Here is a 19,717-nt window from a genome sequence, read left to right as displayed (position 1 = left end):
TCAAGTAGCGCATTCGTATTGTCGGGTTTGTCTATCGTACCATCCACAAATCCATATTTGCGGCGCGCACGAAGCGAGAGCGTCATCGCCCTGGCCCAGCCCATATAGTTTTCACCGGTGAAAATTACGTGGGTGATAATGTTCCCCGGCTGATCGCCGGACCCCAAGTAATAAGGTGAGGTGGCAGTCACACTCCACTCACCTGTCAATTTCGAGAGTTTCTTCTCTTCCTCCATTACTTCTTGATTTTGTATCTTTTTTTTTTCGTGCTTGCTTATCACGCGGGTGACGCAAGAATTCCGGCGAAACTCAGATCAACACGCCGTGCAGTTCGCCGGCTCTAATACCATGACAAGGAGGCTGCCGCAAAGAAGTTTTTGTATTGCTATCTCGCAAAAAACGTGTATCGTATTTTCCATATGCACAGACTAATATACACCCTAGCTTCTCTATTCTATGTGGGCCTAAACAAGGCAACTCAATATACACTCCAAATATACAAGTTAACATATAGACAAGCCCAAAGACTAATACATGATCCAACAATTATTCAAACCTCACTAGTCTATTATTATTGATCAATTTTATATTAACGATTTTTGGTTAACCATTCAAACTTAGCATAGAGGCAATGTCTACAGGGTCAAAGAAGGATACGTTACTAAAGAGATTCTGACTAAAAGATAGTCAAGCCCAATCATTCCAAGATCCATCAGCAATAGGAAATAAGTTAAAATGAATGGTAGCAGCTGATGAATCTTGGACACTAAAAAGTCATAGCGTTCTTCAGGACTGAAACATTATGAGTAACTAAGTTCAGTGAAAAACCTGTCATTAGCCATTACACAATTTAGTCCAATTGTTAAACTAATATTATACAATAACACAAGGAACACTGAGGAATGATGTTCAAGAAGCCGCTGTAGGATATTTTGGGGTAATTTATGTGAAAAGATTAAACAATATAAGAGATTATAAAAATAATAGCTCACATATAATAAGGAAGTACCTTACTTAAGCTATTACATGAAACTCTTACACACTCTTTCAAACTCTTTTATTTTGCTCTCTCTTTTGAAGCTTGGCACAACTCACGTTGGTTTGCTGCACGATTTGCAACCAATGCACTGCATCTATTTGTACAACTACATCATACTATTCATCTTACAACTTTGGCACTAAAATTGCTAAATGTCAAACTTTCCAACTATAGCTTGTAGGGTGGGGGTAATAGGTGGCTTGCAAAAACTCACCCAAGTATTAAATGTAGCAGTAATATTTGACGAAAGAGGAGAGAGAGTGGACAATGCTTTATCATTCAACACTCCCCCTCAACAACTACTCTCTTTAAGAGATAGTCTAGAGGTCATACCAAGTTTTTTCCGTAACTTTTCGAAGGTTAGTCCTCCAAGACCTTTTGTGAATATATGTGCAACTTCGTCGTTCGTGTTCACTTGCTCAAGTTCAATTTCACCTTGTAGAACCTTCTCTCGGACAAAATGATACCGTATCTCCACATATTTTGTCCTGGCATGAAAAACAGCATTTTCTGCTAAACGTATCGCACACTGATTATCACAGCATAACTTGATTCCCGATCAATTTGTTGATGCATATCCTTGAGTAATTGCGTCAACCACACACACTCTTATGCTGTCATAGCCGCCTCTTGATATTCTGCTTCTGTACTTGACAATGACACTGTTTGTTGTCCCTTGCTACACCAAGAGACTACTCTAGCACCCAGATTGAACACATAACCCGTAGTTGACCGACGTATGTCAAAATCACCAGCGTAGTCAGCATCACAATATCCGACAAACTCAAACTCTTTATCATTGTGGTACATGATTCCATAGTCAATGGTTCCTTTCACGTACCTTAATATCTGATGTACGACCTCCAAATGACGTTTCATCGGTTTTTGCATGATTCGACTAATCACACTCACTGCATATGCAATATTTGGCCTGGTTAACGTGAGATAGATAAGACATCCCACCAACTGTTTGTACATGGGTAGATCCTCTAAATCTTTGCCTTCGACTGAACATAACCTTGCATTAACCTCCACTGGAGTTGACATAGGCTTGCAATGGACCATTTCATATTTTTCTAGAAGATCACGGGCATATTTCTATTGGCATAGAAATATCCCATCCTTAGTCCCGTCCACTTCAACACCAACCAAATGTTTTAATTCTCTGAGCTCCTTCATTTGGAATCGTACTGAAAGATTAGCTCTTGTTTGTTGAATCTCCTCTTCAAAATCTCCTATGATGATAAGATCATCCACATATACAAGAACTATTGCCAACTTTCCATTTTTTGAGCATTCACAAATAAGCTCGAATCAGCTGGTGCTACAAAACCACTCTATAACATAAATTGCGCTATTTTTCCATACCAGGGGCGTGGTGCTTGCGTCAAACCATAGAGCGTCTTCTTCAACTTGCATACATAGTGTGGATAAGACTGATTCTCGAACCCTTAAGGTTGTTCCATGTATATGTCTCTATCCAACTCACCATGTAGAAATGCATTTTTGACGTCCATCTGCCAGAGCTTCCAAGAATTACTAGCTGCAAGTGCTAGTAAAACAAGAACTGTAGTAATCTTGGCAACTGGACTAAACGTTTCATAGTAGTCTAGCCCATATTAATGAGAAAATCCTCGAGCTACCAGCCGTGCCTTGTACCTTTCAATGTTACCATCAAGTCTAGTCTTCACTTTGTATACCCATTTGCAAGAAATAGGTTGAACTTCTCGAGCCTTTGGCACTAACTCCAAAGTTTGATTCTGGTGCAGAGCTTGAATTTCTTCTTCCATGGCTTTTCTCCAATCTCTACTTCGTGCTGCCTCATCATAGCTATTTGGCTCTTTTAGATCCTCAACCATTGTAGCATTTGTATATCTTGGATCTGGCTTTCTCTGCCTTGTGGACCTGCGTAGTGCTGGGTAAGTTTCTTCTTCTTCAAAATCATCAGTTTAACTTGGCCTTTCTTCTTCAGTATTTCTATGATGTGCTCTTGTTTGCCATAAACTTTTTCTCTATTTCTGGTTGTGTATGTTGAGATATCTCCATCAGAAGACTACCACCATCTTGACTAGAGAGACCTTCGTCTTTCTCGTCCATTTTTCTTTGAAGCTTTTTCTCGATCTCCTTTGAGTCTGGCAATAATACAGCTTGTGGTGACCACCAAGATGATGCTTCATCAAACACCACATTTCGTGACACGTGACATTTATCTGTTGTTGGATCACAACACCTCCAACCTTTCCTGATCATCGTATCCCACAAAGATACAACGAATAGCCTTTTCATCAAACTTGCTACGCATATGTTCAAGAACAAAGACGTAATCGATTTGTCACATGTGTCGCTGCTCTCATACACTCGACCCAAAAACGTGGTGGCACGTTTTTAGCGTGCAACATACTCCTGCATTTCTCAGCAAGGTGACGCTTTTTCTTTCAGCTACTCCATTTTGTTGTGGAGTATTTGGACAAGTGAGCTGGCTTCGGATCTTGAAATACTGCAAGTATTGGGAGAATTCTCTAGATGTATACTCTCATCCGTTGTCTGTACATAAGCATCAAATTTTGTCGCCAACTTCTTTTTCAACTACTTCCTTCTACAATTTGAACTTGCCAAATGCTTTGGATCACTCTTCATGAAATTAATCTAGACATATCTTGAAAAATCGTCAATGAAAGTGATCATGTAGCAAAAACCACTTACTGAATGTTGCTTTACTGGACCAAACACATCTCAGTGAACCAACTCCAAAGGTTCCTTCGATTTGAACTTCGAATCTTGATATGGAAGGTTATGTGCTTTACCAAATTGAAATTTAGCGCAAACTATATCTTCCTTGACATCTAGTTGAGGAAGATCCTTGAGCATCGACTTCTTAATCATCACCTTGAGCTTTTTGTAGCTCACCTGACCCAAGCGTGCATGCCATAAATCAGCTGTCTCGTTTTTCCTCGCCTTGTCTACATATGCCGTTTGTGCAGACATCACGTAGACTGATTTAAGACATCGTCCCTTTAAGATGGGAGAAGAATTTCCTTCCATCGTCTTGCACACCATCACGTCACAAGGACCAAAAACAACGTGGTTTCGGAATGCCATCAATTGTGAAACTGAAAACATATTTTTTGTCATACCAGGAACATGGTAGATATTATCCAGCTGAACTTGCTTGTTTCGAAATCATGGAATCACAAATGCCTTGCCAATATGGGTTATTGGCAATTCTGAGTTGTTTGCTGTTATCACAACTCGACCACAGTTGTACTCTGACATGCTCAGAAATTTCTCTTTGTATCCAGTCATGTGATTGGAGCAACTATAATCGGTGATCGATCCAATCATCTTTATAATAAATCATCTTGTCGTTATCTACGACAAGTGCAGCTTCCTCTGACTCCGTGCTGTTGGGTGTCACTACCTCCATGTCGAAGATATGTTCCTCACCAACTGCATAGGATGATTGTGCATCCCACTCGACTTCACTTTGACTTTCATGCTCCACCGAAGTCGCAACATTCCCTTCTGCTGGTTTGGACCAAAAGTCTCGAGCATAGTGTCCCTTTTTTTTACAGTTATAACACGCGATATCTTGCCATGTTTGATTTTTTCCCTTCCTTCTTATCCTATTGTCGATCTTGTCGAGCTCCCCATCGATGGAAGCCTCCTCTACGTTATCCTTTTATGAATCCCCCTAACTGCCTGTTTGACTCGCTAGGTTGATTACTATTGACTTGCATGTCTTAACACCTCCCTTATTTGACTTCTTGTTACCAACAAGAGCTTTCTCTTCATCCTTGACGGAAACTCCAGACATCTGATTTTATAGAGCCTCCTGGTTGGCTAACACATTCTCAAACTGAATTAGAGATGGTTGTGTAGCCCAACCTCGGATTGCCGTGACAAGACTACTATATCCAGGTTTTAAGCCGCGGACAATAATCCTGCGGATCCTCGTCTTTGTGATTGGATTTTCAGGATCTAACTTTGTGATTTGCTCACACAAAGTTTTAACTTTGGTGAAATATCACCGTCATGTTGTTTTGTTGGATCGATAATAACTCATTCTCGAGAAGCGGAAGTTAAGCATCGTTCTTCTTATAGAATAAAGCTGCAAGGGTGTCCCACGCCTCCTTGGGTGTCTTCGCATCATTAATGCGGTATAACAACTCGTCCTCGACGGTTGCTACTAGCACGTACATGGCTCTTCCAGCCCTAATCTTCCACTTCTTTAACTCTTCTAGATCAGTTGGTATTGTAACTTCACTAGCATCGACTATACCCTAAATATCTTGTCCCAACAAATTAAATAGAATTGCATACATGTGCTCCACGTACTGTAATTTCCATTGTTGAGTTTCTTAATATTATCAGATGAACTAGCAATATCCGCCAATTGTGACTTGGTGTTTTCCGGCAATACACATGTAAGCTTGGTCCCTGACCAACAAGCTTCGCAGTCTCGGACTGTGCACTAATGGAAATTCACCTCGCAATTCGGTCCCTGACCGTTAAGTTAACGAAAAATATGTTTGACTATACCGTTTCGATAATATCATTCCCTGACCGATATTTGCCAAAAACTTGTTGTGAAAAATTTAACGGAACGAATGGATATGATACCAATTGTAGTATATTTTGGGGTAATTTATGTGGAAAGATTAAACAATATAAGAGATTATAAAAATAATAGCGCGCTCACATATAATAAGGAAGTAATTTACTTAAACTATTACATGAAACTCTTACACACTCTTTCAAACTCTTTTATTTTGCTCTCTCTTTTGAAGCTTGGCACGACTTACATTGGTTTGTTGCACGCTTTGCAACCAATGTACTGCATCTATTTATACTACTACATTATACTATTCATCTTACAACTTTGACACTAAAAGTGCTAAATGTCAAACTTTCCAACTATAGCATGTAGGGTGGGGGTAATAGGTGGCTTGAAAAAACTCACCCAAGCACTTAATGTAGTAGTAATATTTTACCAAAGAGGATAGAGAGTGGACAGTGCTTTATCATTAAACACTACCCCTCAACAACTACTCTCTCTCAGAGATAGTCTAGAGGTCATTCCAAGTTGTTTTCGTAACTTTTCGAAGGTTAGTCCTCCAAGACCTTTTGTGAATATATCTACAACTTCGTCGTTCGTGTTCACTTGCTCAAGTTCAAATTCACCTTGTAGAACCTTGTCTCGGGAAAAATGATAATGTACCTCAACATGTTTTGTCCTGGCGTGAAAAACAGGATTTTCTGCTGAACGTATTGCAAACTGATTATCATAGCATAACTTGATTCTCCGATAAATTTGTTGATGCATATCCTTGAGTAATTGCATGAACCATACACACTCTTGTGTTGCCATAGCCGCATCTCAATATTCTGCTTCTGTACTAGACAATAACACTGTTGGTTGGCTCTTCTACACTAAGAGACTACTCCAGCACCCAGATTGAACACATAACCCGTAGTTGATCGACGTTTGTCGAGATCACCAGCATAATCAGCATCACAGTATCCAACAACTTTAAACTATCTATCATTGTGGTACAAGATTCCATAGTCAATGGTTCCTTTCACGTACTTTAATATCCAACGTATGACCTCCAAATGACATTTCATCAGTTTTTGCATGAATCGACAAATCACACTCACTGCATATGTAATATCTGGTCTGGTTAACGTGAGATGGATAACACTTCCCACCAATTGTCTGTACATGGTTAGATCCTCTAGATCTTTGTTTTCGACTGAACATAACCTTTGTTGTTTCACTATTTTGATAATGACAAATAATTAACTTTGTTTAATATTAGTTTCGTTTTTATTTTTGTTAGATTTAATCACTTGTGTTTTAACTTAGTTTATAGTTTAGATTTATTCTTTTAGTTTAAATTAATGTAGTTATTTTAGATCTCACAAATAATATGTTAAATAACTTATGGAGAATTGATTAGGAGATTAATCAAAAATTAAGTTGTTAATCTTTATTTGTTACAAAACCGTTTATACTATGGAGGTAAAAATTATGATATGTTGTGATTCCATAATATTCTGTTTAGTTAAATTGTGTGCAGCCTTTTGTATATTGCATAACAAGGAGCCTTCAAAATCTAATCTAAACAAGCGCCTAAGAAGGATGTGTTGTGGTAGTTCATAGATTTTAGGAACCACAACAACCCACCTACTAACAAGGCGTGCGGAAATAGGAATGCGCGTGTTTGTGGCTGAAGTTGTGGACATTAACCAACTAACTCCCAACGGATATTTGCAATGGAAGATCGTGGAAGAAGTGGCTGAATACAAAGCTTCATCGTGGAGAAGATCATGGAAAAGATAGATCGTGGGAAGATTGTCCTCTACAAACAAGTTTTTGTAACACTCTTTTTTATGTATGCTTTCAGAATTTTAAGTGTAATATCTTAGTGAAAGTGTATTCAGTTTTAATCTTCTTTCATTATTACTTAGAGTATTATAGATTGGGTTGAGTGAATCTAAATCTATAATCATTTTGAGAGAAAAAGAGAAAAGAGAAAGAGAAGAGAAAGAGAAAAACTTCGAGGAAGTCAAGAGAGAGAAAGTCAACTGTTCAGGGGGACAAGTTGATTGGGAACCAGTTCCTAGAGGAACAGAGTAGGTTCGAGTTTAGGTTGTACAAAAGTGAGTCTTTTGGCCTAAAGTTATTAAAGAGAATTGAGTCAAAATCCCTCGTGGTCAAGGTTTTTCTTCCTATTGGGCCTAGGAAGTTTTTCTTGTAAAAATCTCATGTTCCTATTTCTTTCTTATTTATGCAATTACTTCTTTCTTATTCAATCATTCTTTTATTTCCGCAAAAAGTTTGAAAATCTCCCAACTACAATTCACCCCCCTCTGTAGTTGTTTAAGTGTTCGTACTCGACTAACAATTGGTATCAGAGCCTGTTCCTCAAATCATTAACACTGAGGAGCTAGTTCTGGAAATGTAACACTCAGGAGAAATATTGGAAGAAGGTTACTCAACTCAGCGTCCACCATGTTTAATGGAAGTATTATCCATACTGGAAGAATCGTATGGAAATTTTCATTAAGGTGAAAATTATCAAGTTTGGAGAGTATAGAGATTGGTGACTTCGAAGTCACAGAGAAAAATGAAAAAGGTGAAGACATCCCCAAACCTCTCTCCAAATATGACAAGATGACTTCGACAAGATGGAGATGAACACTTGGCCAAAAAGATTCTCCACTGTGGCCTTGGCCCCATGAACATAATCGAATCATGGGATGCAAATCAGCCAAGCAAATGTGGGAACTTCTTCAAGCTACCCACGAAGGAACAAACGAAGGCAAGAGATCAAAAATAGACATGCTCATGCACAAATACGAGCTATTCCAAATGAAGCCTAAGGAGTCTGTTCAAAAATGCTCACAAGGTTCTCCAACATAATTAATGAGCTTGAATCCTAGGAAGATCATTACTCCGGAGGAACAAGTACGAAAAGTTATGCGAAGTCTACCTCAGGATGAAAAATGGATGGCAAAGGTCACTGCTTTGCTTGAAACAAAAGATTTCACCACATTCAATATCGAGCAACTTTCCGGTTCCTTGTTGACTCATGAAATCCATCTAGGAACTCATGAAGTTGACTCTAGTAGGCCTAAAGCTTTGGCTCTCAAGTCTGATGATCTGGAGGATTCAGAAACTGATGATGAAGAGGCAGCATTGATCGTGAAAAGATTCAAGAAGTTCTTCAACAAGAATTACAAGGGAAAAAACTTGAAAAAGTCCGGGAAACTAAGCTGTCACAAATGTGGAAGTCCTGAACACTTCATAAAGGAATGTCCTCTCTAGGAAAATGACAAAAGCAAAGGAAAATACATGTAGAAGGGAAAGGAACAACAAAACCTTTCTCAAAAGTTGATATGAGAAGGGCCATGGTTGCTGCCTGGGGAGAATCGGATTCAGACGAGGAGCGGGAACAACCAAAAGAGGAAACAGCTCATTTGTGTCTCATGGCAAAGACAGACGAGGAAGAAGACTTGCCAAACAACAAGGTACGCATTAATGTTATTGAAGAAGAGTTAAAAGAACTTTCAAATAAACAATTAATAAAACTTTTTTTCGAAACTTTGGATGACTACAAGGCCATTTGCGTTAAAGAAGAAAATTTAGAAAAAGCCTTATTCAAATATTGAGGAAAGATTCTTTGATGTTTTTTATGAAAACCGACGTATTCGAGAAGCTTTTGAAGATGCTAAAAATGAAAATTATTTCTTGAATATGGAAATGGCTGAATTGAAACTCGTTGTTCCTGAAGGAACCCGTTCCTCTATAAATACCAAATCCGAGTTCAAAAAGTTAAAATTCGAACATGAAAAGGTTTTAAGTAAGTATCTGGTACTTAAAGAGAAAATGGAATCTTCAAGAACAAAACTTTCTGATCCAGTAAGTTGGATACAAAATTATAAAAATGAAGGAAGGCGTGGGTTAGGTTTCAATCACAAGAAGAAAAAGAAAATGAAAAAATATGTTGATCTTCCAACCAACCGAATATGCTCTTACTGTGGGAATAGTGGACACCTAGTGTCTGACTGTTCCTCCAGACAATAACATATTGTGATGACCACTCGCTTAATTAAGCAAGTATGGAAAGTTAAGACAATTACTAGCTCAACAGAGGAATCCAAGTCATACTGGGTTCCTACCACTAACTGATTTCTTTGATACAGGCTAAAGTGAGGGGGAACAACCTGTGGTACCTCGATAGCGGTTGTTCTAAACACATGACAGGAGATAAAAATAAATTTCTCTCGCTTTCAGCCTATGATGGAGGAACTGTGACCTTCGGAGACAATCTTACCTGTAATATTGTAGCACTAGGGAAGGTAGGAAAGTCTAAGTCACATTCAATAGATAATATATTTTTGGTCGAGGGTTTGAAACACAATTTACTTAGTATTTCTCAATTCTGCGACAAAGGGAACAGTGTGAATTTTACTGATGAATGTTGTGTAGTAAGTAATACAGGAACAAGTACCAAGATTTTGGAAGGAACTAGGAAAGGAAACACTTATGTTGTTGACCTCAACCTTGTTCCTAGAAACAACCTAACTTGTTTATGTGCCGTCGACAATGAACCACTTCTTTGGCATAAAGTTGTGGTCACGCAAGTATGGCATTGCTCCAAAAGCTAAGTGGTAAGGACTTAGTTGTTGGATTACTAACAATCAAAGTCTCAAACCATGAAGTTTGTGGACCATGTGCGAAAGGTAAACAAGTTAGATCCTGGTTCAAATCGAAGAAAATGGTAAGCACACAAAGTCCACTTGAGTTGATTCATATGGACTTATGTGGCCCTGTTCGAATCCAAAGCCGATCTGGTAAGAGATATGTACTTGTTATAGTTGATGATTTTTCAAGATACACTTGGGTTATTTTTCTTCATAGCAAAGATGAGACATTTGATGAATTTGTTAACTTTGCAAAAAGAACTCAAATAATAAGTGGATTTAAAATTAAGCACTTGCGTTCTGATCATGGTAAGGAGTTTGAAAACTCAAAATTTGATGAGTTTTGCAGAAACGAAGGACTTGATCACAACTTTTCAGCTCCTAGGACTCTACAACAAAATGGCGTGGTGGAAAGGAAGAATCACACTTTAGAGGACATGGCAAGAACAATGATCATAGCCAGCAATCTTCCGAAGAATTTCTAGGCTGAAGCAGTGAACACGACATGCTACATCATCAATAGAGTCATGCTAAGACCCATTATCTCGAAGACCCCTTATAAGCTGCTCAAAGGAAGAAAACCCAATATCTCATACTTTAGAATCTTTGGTTGTAAATGCTTTGTACATAATAATGGCAAAGACAATTTAGGAAAGTTTGATGCTGGAAGTGATGAGGCTGTTTTTATAGGATATGCTTTAAATAGTAAAGCATATAGAGTTTACAACAAAAGAACAATGTGTGTTGAGGAAAGTGTCCATACTATTTTCGCTGAAACTAACTCCCTGCAGGAACTAAGTCATGAAAATGACTTTGAAATAAGACTGACTCGTTCCGGAGAGTCAATGAACATTGATGAGGAACTAACACCTGCAGGTACCGACAAAAAGCATATTCCTGAAGAAGAGATAGTTGTTCCTGATCCTGTTATACAGGAGGAACAGGCAGCAGAAATTCATCCAGAAAATGAAATCAATGAAAATCCTCAAGCTGGAGGAACAGAGACAAGGAGATTTGAACCAAGACCATGGAGGCACCTGAAATCCCATCCATTGGATTTAATCGTAACTGATATTGAAAAGGGAACTCAAACGAGATCCCAACTGAAAAATTTCTATGCTTTCCAAGCCTTTTTGTCTATGACAGAACCACGAGATCACTATGATGCCCTTCTGGAGTCTGATTAGATAAATGCCATGCAAGAGGAACATAATGAGTTCCAGAGGAAAAAGGTCTGGCATCTTGAGACCAAGCCTAATAACCAAAAGGTGATTGGGCTGAAATGGGTCTTTAGGAAAAATCTGGACGAACATGAAACAGTCATAAGGAACAAAGCCAGACTCGTAGCCAAAGGGTATAATCAACAAGAAAGTGAAACAATGATCCATCAACAAAAATACGTAAAGGAGTTATTGAAAAAATATGACCTGGATCAAGCAAAAACCAACCATACTCCAATAGGAATAGGAATCAGGTTAGATGAGGACCAAAGTGGTAAGTCCGTCGATCAGAAACTCTACAGAGGTATGATTGGTTCCTTACTTTATCTAACTGCTAGTAGGCCTGATATCTCCTTTGGTGTTGGTTTATGTGCTAGATTCCAATCAAATCCAAAGGAATCTCATTTGACGGTTGTCAAACGGATCCTTAGATATTTGAAAGGAAGTGATGATCTTTGTTTGTTCTATCCAAGAAGTGACATCTTTGATCCAGTGAGATATTTCGATGATGACTGTAATAGTCCTGTTTTTAAGTACCTTTATTTAAATATTAATTATATTTATTTAGTTAATTATGTTTCGAAAATTCTTATTTTATTTGAGTTGGAGTATGAATTATTTTGTCGTGCTGTAATGTATTTGTTTATTTAATTATATGAGATTATTTATTATTATTATTATTATTATTATTAAAAATTATTTTGAGTCTTATGTGCGACTAAGTTGAGAGGTATTTGGCCCAAATAGAAAACTGAAGTCGGGTTCCCATCCTTTGTTGTTGTCGGTTTGTGTTAGAAGATAAACTTCAAATTTTTCCCATATTGTCGGTCAAAAATTGATAAACCCAAACCCCTTAAACCGCTCCTCTCTCCTCTCGTGTCTTCTGTTCAAACCCTCAATGACTACAGCTCCTGCTTCCTCCTTCCTCCCTCTCTTCGTGTCTTTCTGTACTCAAGCCAACAAACTGTTATCAAATTTATAAACCCCGAAATCCTCAAACCCCCAATTGAAGAGGAAACCCAAAATCCCAAAAACCCCAAACCCCAATATTTTTCTCCCTCCCGTGTGCTGCTCGATGCCCAACGACGAACGATCGCCGGACTTGCGCTGCCAGTCGCGCTGCTGCTGCTCGTCGGTGTTTGCCGGTTGTCGCGTCTTCCCTTCGCCGGAGTTTCATTTGCTTTGATGTTGTTGTTGCCCTGTTCTTCTCTCTCCCCTCCGTTCTGCGACCACCGTCTGGTGTCGTTGTGGCTGGTTGTTGCTGTTGTTTTGCGCCACCGTAGACTGCTGCTATCTCGCTGGTGCTCAGCACGCCTCGCGAAGCTCCGCTGTTGTGCACTGAAGCTTCGAAAACTTCCCTCAACCCTCTGTGACTCTCTTCTTCGCTGCTATCTTAGCAGAGGTATACACCTCTTGTTTCTTTTTCTTTAAATTCCAGATTATGGAATTATTTAATTATGCCCAAGTTGTTGTTATTTGTTGTTGCTGCTCTGTTTTAGTGGTGTAGTTGGGTTGTTCTATGGTGGTGGTTTATAGTTACTGGGTTATCGAATTGTTGTTGTTGGTTGTTGCTGTTGTTATTATTGGTTGTTGTTGGTGGTGGAGTTGTTGTAGTTGTGGAGCCATTGTGGTGGTTATTTTTGTTGTCGTTGTGTTGTTATTGGTGTTGTAATTATGTTGGTTTATAAAAGAAGAGATGCTGTTGAATTAGTTTGGCAAAAGTTAAGTTTAGTTAGTTCAAATCTATAATTTAGAATTATGATTTGAGGATTATGGAATGAGGATGCTGAAGGTTAATAATTTCTTGATTAGAATTGGTTATGGTTTTAGTCGGTAGTTGAGATTAGTTATTAATTATCGTTATTGTTATGAGGTAAATTGTTAGAGAATGATTATGGAATTGAATCATTTAAAGATGAAGATTATTGAAGTTGTTGTTGGATTTGGATTGCGATTCAGGTAACTTTTATGTTCAGTAAAATCATTTACTCATGCCCTTGTATGTGTGTGTGTGTGTGGATATTTGTGTTCTGTTTTTTATAAATAAGTTCGTACTATGGCCATAGTTATGAATGTGATGTTGTGAGTTGATTCTCGAAATGTTATTCGATGAATATGAATATGCAAATTTTTTGCTGGCTTAGTTTATGAACTGAAAATAGTAAGTGGGCAAGGTACGAATGGAGGATGGTTACTCTTTTGACCTGGTACAGGTCGGCTACGCTCCATTGCGAACTTTGGGAGTAGTGTTGCTGGACTCCATAGCGCAGCTTTGAGGCAGCAATTATCCTTTTGTCCAAAGCTTGTACTTGCCACTGATTTGTGTAAGAGAGTGAGCTATGCCAGCGTTATTACGAAATGAAAATGATTTGAGAAATAAAAATGTTTATAACGGGCTTAAGTAAAGGTTACGAGTTTTCCACTCATTTTGGAATTTTGTTTGTTTTGTATTTCTTCCTAAATTTGCAGGTTTGATATCAAGAGCTCGGGATTGGAAGTGGAGCAAGAATATGATTACATTTGTAAATGATTGATTTGTATTCTAGTGAGTTGATTAGAGAACAGTTATTTATCATTCCTTTGTACATAATATTTGGGAATCTAGTTGAGATAATTGTGTTATTTTAAGGATTTTGTTTTGTGGGCCAATAACCCACATGTTTCAGGATCGTTTGATAGGTTATGTTTCCGCTGCGAGTAAATATTTAATTCGAGGCTTATTAAGCATTAATTGTGATTAGTGAATCTTAAGAGTGTTTACCTAGCAGCTCGGGAAAACGGGCTGTTACGCTGACTATGCTGGAGACTTGGTGAATCGAAAGAGCACCTCGGGTATTGCCCAGTTCCTAGGATCAAGCTTAGTTTCTTGGAGTTCAAAGAAACAGAACACTGTTGCTCTTTCCACAGCCGAAGCTGAATACGTGGCAGCTGCTGCTTGCTGCTCCCAGGTATTATGGATCAAGCAATAGGTACGTGACTTTGGCATAAAATTTAAGTGTGTTCCTATACTCTGTGATAATACTATTGCCATTTGCATTTCCAAGGATCCAGTTCATCACTCTAGGGTCAAGCATATTCACATTCGACATCATTTCCTAAAAGACAATGTAGAAAATGGATTAGTCAAAGTTGATTTTTGTTCAACTGAAAATCAAATAGCTGACATATTGACTAAACCTCTATCTAGGGACATTTTTGAAAAGATATACTTGGAACTAGGAATGATAAAAATTATTTAAATGTACAAATGATGTTGATTCCCCTAAAAGGGTTTCTTACTGAGTATGTCCTGCAACATTCATGAATTAAAAATTCATACACCTAGGGTCAAGTATACGGACTCACATATTTATTTGAATATTACCCTTATTGTCCTTGCACATATTTGGTACGTATGTAGTTTGTACATTATGGACACATTTTATCATATGCAAGAGCAATTTTTTTTTATTTTTTTTATTTTTCTATTTTTCTAATTTTCCCTCCAAACTTCCTTGCTTATTTTTCTTTTCACACCTTCCCTTCCATAATTAAATACGTTAACATGAATTATAGCCACAATTACACGTTCGATTAATCTGAGTTAATTGAAGAAACTTCATTAAATACCTTCGAAAACCCAATAAACCGTTTCATTAAACCTAACTCTCCATTTTTCTTTCACACGGTATCATGATTACTTTATAACCCAACCCGTCACATCACTGACCCCTCACAATTTACAACTCTCACATCAACTCATCTCTCTCTCTCTCATTGCTCATCTTCAACCTCCTTCCAAAACACTTTCACCATGTCTTCCAAATTAAAACCCAAAATACCGGTAATCACGAAAATTTACACAGAGAGAAAACACCATCCCTTGATGAAATTAGTGCTCAAGAATCATCCAAGACTAAAGAAGATTCTACCGGGTCAAAATCAGAATCCTCAGTTGTTTCTCTCTCTCCGAAAAAAGAAGATGGTGAAAACGAATCAGAATCCTCTTGTGGGTTTTTGTATTGATGTTGCATGGTGTAAAAAGTCCAAGTGGACAGAATTATTGAACATCTTAAAGTTTTAAAAATGGTGGAAAATTGTCAGTTTGGTTGAAGGTCTTTATGAAAAAGAAATGAAAGAGTTTTGTTCAAGTTTCAATATAACTGAGGATGTCTGTGTGTCTGTTGTGAATGGTTGTGTGGTTACACTAACTGATAAGAAACTGGGGGAATGGTTTGATGTCCCAATTGAGGGTTACAAAGAATACATTAAGGGTAGGGCCAAACTGAACATTGATGGAGTCTCAAATGCTAAAATTCTTGCTTTCTTGAACGGCAAATCTAATGCATTATCTTTAGATAAAAAAGTGGGCTATGGAAACATTGATGGAGTCCCCATTTCACAAATTATTATTCCAGATTATTTGGCGTTTCATTCTACCCCGTTCCTCAAAAAGAACTCAGGCTAGTCCAATGGATCTCTCCATTATATACAGCCTTGCTAACAACATCTCTCTCACTGCATTTCCCATAACACCAAAGTGGGCTATGGAAACCTTCTCTCCTCTATCTTCAAACATTGCAAAGTTAAATTGTATGCCAGTCCCTCTTTTTGCCTTGAGCCAGAAAATTATCTTACTAAGGACACTCTGACCAGGCTTAGTTTAAGGTTGGTAAATGGGAAGATAGATTTTGAGAGGGAAGAAACGCCTGTCAAGGTTGAGGTGGGTAGTAAGAGGAAGATGGGTGAAGAGGGAGTTCCAAGTGGGTCTGTGAGGAAGAGTCAAAGGTTGGCTGGGTCCAAGTCTCTGAAGGAGTGGGATCAAGGTGAAACAATGTTTATTCACCTAGACAGGGATCCATTTCCTTCATCTGCTGTGGATTTTCCGTTGCTATCTACTACTGGGCTCAACAAGTTACTTCGGGAAATTCAGGATTCCTTGACCCTTCTGCACACCAGGATCAATGCCATAGAGACCACTATCTCTGCTCTGGATTCTCAGCATCAACAACAAATGATCGCCATCAAGAATGCTGATACGGGGATCAGGAACAAGGTGGATGGTGTGCTCTCCAAAATTGACTCTGTGGTCTCCTCTCTTTTCAAATGCTCTAAGCCCTAACTTTCTTTAACTTTGGAATAATTGAACAAGTTTTTTTTGTGTGGCTGTAATTATTAAACAATTTCTTTTGGATCTCTCTTCTTGTGTCCTTCTGAGACACATGAAGCACTTTTAATTTCCTCACTTTCTCTGCTTTGTTCTGCATATTGCTTAAACTCTGCTGTCTGTATTGTTGCTTTCTACATACTTTTTTTTTGTGTTTGGATGGCTAATATTATGAGATCTATGTTTGAGCAACTTGCTTGAGGCCTAGACTATTGACTCTCTAGTGCTTCAGGTACATTACATGGTTTTGATAATGACAAAGGGGGAAGAGATATTTGTGTATAAACTTTTTTTTTATTAGTTCCTATGCAAGTTTTTCTCATCCCTGTTCCCAGTCAAGCCTGATCCTGTTCCCAGTCTCAGTTGAGACTAAAGTCTAGTTTGTGTGTTATAATTTTAGTTTATAGTTTTTTTTTGTTTTTCTTAAAACATAAAAACATAAAAAAAAAAATCAATTATTTGTCATAATCAAAAAGGGGGAATACTGTTGTTTCACTATTTTGGTAATGACAAATTATTAACTTTGTTTAATATTAGTTTCGTTTTTATTCGTTTGTTCTTAGTTTATTTTGTTAGATTTAATCACTTGTGTTTTAACTTAGTTTATAGATTAGATTTATTCTTTTAGTTTAAATTAATGTAGTTATTTTAGGTATCACAAATAATATGTTAAATAACTTATGGAGAATTGATTAGGAGATTAATCAAAAATTAAGTTGTTAATCTTTATTTGTGACAAAACCGTTTATATAATGGCGGTAAAAATTATGATATGTTGTGATTCCATAATATTTTGTTTAGTTAGTTTGTGTGCAGCCTTTTGTATATTCCATGACAAGGAGCCGCCAAAATCTAACCTAAACAAGCGACTAAGAAGAATGCGTTGTGGTAGTTCCTAGATTTTAGGAACCACAACAACCCACCTACTAACAATGTGTGGGGAAATGGGAATGCGCGTGTTAGTGGCTGAATTTGTGGACATTAACCAACTAACTCCCAACGGATATTTGCAACGGAAGATCGTGAAGAAGTGGCTGAATACAAAGCTTCATCGTGGAGAATATCATGGAAAAGATCGTGGGAAGATTGTCCTCTACAAATAAGTTTTTGTAACAATCTTTTTTATGTATGCTTTCAGAATTTTAAGTGTAATATCTTAGTGAAAGTGTATTCGGTTTTACTCTTCTTTCATTATTACTTAGAGTATCATAGATTGGGTTGAGTGAATCTAAATCTGTAATCATTTTGAGAGAAAAAGAGAAAGAGAAAGAGAAGAGAGAAAGAGAAAAGACTTCGAGCGAAGCAAGAGAGAAATTCAACTGTTCAGGGGGAACAAGCTGACTGGGAACCAGTTCCTAGAAGAACAGAGTAGATCCGAGTTTAGGTTGTACAAAATTAAAGTGAGTCTTTTGGCCTAAAGTTATTAAAGAGAATTGAGTCAAAATCCCTCGTGGTCAAGGTTTTTCTTCCTATTGGGCCTAGGAAGTTTTCCTTGTAAAAATCTCGTGTTCCTATTTCTTTCTTGTTTATGCAATTACTTCTTTCTTATTCAATCATTCTTTTATTTCCGCAAAAAGTTTGAAAATCTCCCTAACTACAATTCAACCCTCCCCCCCCCCTCCTGTAGCTGTTTAAGTGTTCGTACTCGACTAACAACCTTGCATTAACCACGACTGGAGTTGACATAAGCTTGCAATCGACCATTCCATATTTTTCTAGAAGATTAAGGGCATATTTCTGTTGGCATAGAAATATCCCATCCTGAGTCCCCTCCACTTCAAGACCAAGAAAATGTTATAATTCTCCGAGCTCCTTCATTTGGAATCGTACTAAAAGATTAGCTCTTGTTTGTTGAATCTCCTCTTCAAAATCTCCTGTGATGATAAGATCATCCATATATACAAGAACGATTGCCAACTTTCCGTTTTGAGCTTTCACAAATAAGCTCAAATCATTTGGTGCTACAAAATAACCACTCTGTAACAGAAACTCCGCTATTTTTCCATACCAGGCGCGTGGTGCTTACTTCAAACCATAGAACGTCTTCTTTAACTTGCATACATAGTGTTCATAAGACTGATTCTGGAACCCTTTAAGTTGTTCCATGTATATGTCGCTATCTAACTCACCATGTACAAATGCATTTTTGACGTCCATCTATCAGAGCTTCCAAGAATTACTAGCTGCAAGTGCTATTAAAACACGAACTGTAGTAATCTTGGTAACTCGACTAAACATTTCATCGTAGTCTAGCCCATATTGCTGAGAAAATCCTCGAGCTACCAGTCGTGCCTTGTACCTTCCAATGGTACCATCAGGTCTAGTCTTCACTTTGTCTACCCATTTGCAAGAAATAGGTTGAACTTCTCGAGGCTTTGGCACTAACTCCCAAGTTTCGTTCTGGTGCAGAGCTTGAATTTCTTCTTCTGTGGCTTTTCGCCAATCTCTGCTTCGAGTTGCCTCAACATAGCGATTTGACTTTTTTACATCCTCAACCATTGCAACATTTGTAAATCTTGGATTTCGCTTTCTCTGCCTTGTGGACCTCCATAGTGCTGGGTGAGGTTCTTCTTCTTCAAAATCATCAATTTGACTTGGCCTTGCTTCTTAAGTATTTCTATGATGTGCTCCTGTTTGCCATGAACTTTCCACTCTTTCTGTTGGTGTAGGTTGAGATATCTCCATCTCAAGACTACCACCATCTTGACGAACTGACCTTCGTCTTTCTCGTCCATTTTTCTTTGAAGATTTTATTTCCTCGATCTCCTTCGAGTCTGGCAATAATACAGCTTGTGGTGACCACCAAGATGATGCTTCATCAAACACCACATTTCATGACACGTGAAATTTATCTGTTGCTGTATCACAACACCTCCAACCTTTCCTCTAATCATCGTATCCCACAAAGATACAACGAATAACCTTTTTATCAAACTTGCTATGCATATGCTCAGGAACAAAGACGTAGAATACACATCTGGAAACTCAAATATGGCTCACTGCTGGCTTTATCTTTCTTAGCTTCTCAAATGGTGAGATAAAATCTAGTCTCGCCTGAGGTAATCGATTTGTCACATGTGTCGTTGTTCTCATACACTTGAC

General features: G+C 38.0%; 3 protein-coding genes across 3 annotated transcripts; all 3 read right to left on the bottom strand.

Annotated features, from left to right (window-relative positions):
• Positions 1 to 1,648: 1,648 nt before the first annotated feature.
• On the bottom strand, positions 1,649 to 2,104 carry LOC109134705 (uncharacterized mitochondrial protein AtMg00810-like). Its single transcript, XM_019248761.1, has one exon. It carries the CDS (start codon positions 2,102 to 2,104, stop codon positions 1,649 to 1,651), a length of 456 nt encoding a protein of 151 aa, XP_019104306.1.
• A 1,668-nt stretch (positions 2,105 to 3,772) lies between these two features.
• Positions 3,773 to 4,138, bottom strand: LOC109134706 (uncharacterized mitochondrial protein AtMg00300-like). Its single transcript, XM_019248762.1, has one exon. The coding sequence runs from the start codon at positions 4,136 to 4,138 to the stop codon at positions 3,773 to 3,775; it is 366 nt and encodes a 121-aa protein (XP_019104307.1).
• Positions 4,139 to 18,775: 14,637 nt separating this feature from the next.
• On the bottom strand, positions 18,776 to 19,114 carry LOC109134707 (uncharacterized mitochondrial protein AtMg00820-like). Its single transcript, XM_019248763.1, has one exon. The coding sequence runs from the start codon at positions 19,112 to 19,114 to the stop codon at positions 18,776 to 18,778; it is 339 nt and encodes a 112-aa protein (XP_019104308.1).
• Between the last annotated feature and the right edge of the window lie 603 nt (positions 19,115 to 19,717).

This window comes from Beta vulgaris, chromosome 4 (genome assembly GCF_026745355.1).
Source record: "Beta vulgaris subsp. vulgaris cultivar EL10 chromosome 4, EL10.2, whole genome shotgun sequence".
NCBI lineage: Eukaryota > Viridiplantae > Streptophyta > Magnoliopsida > Caryophyllales > Amaranthaceae > Beta > Beta vulgaris.
This window is presented reverse-complemented; position numbering and strand designations above follow the sequence as displayed.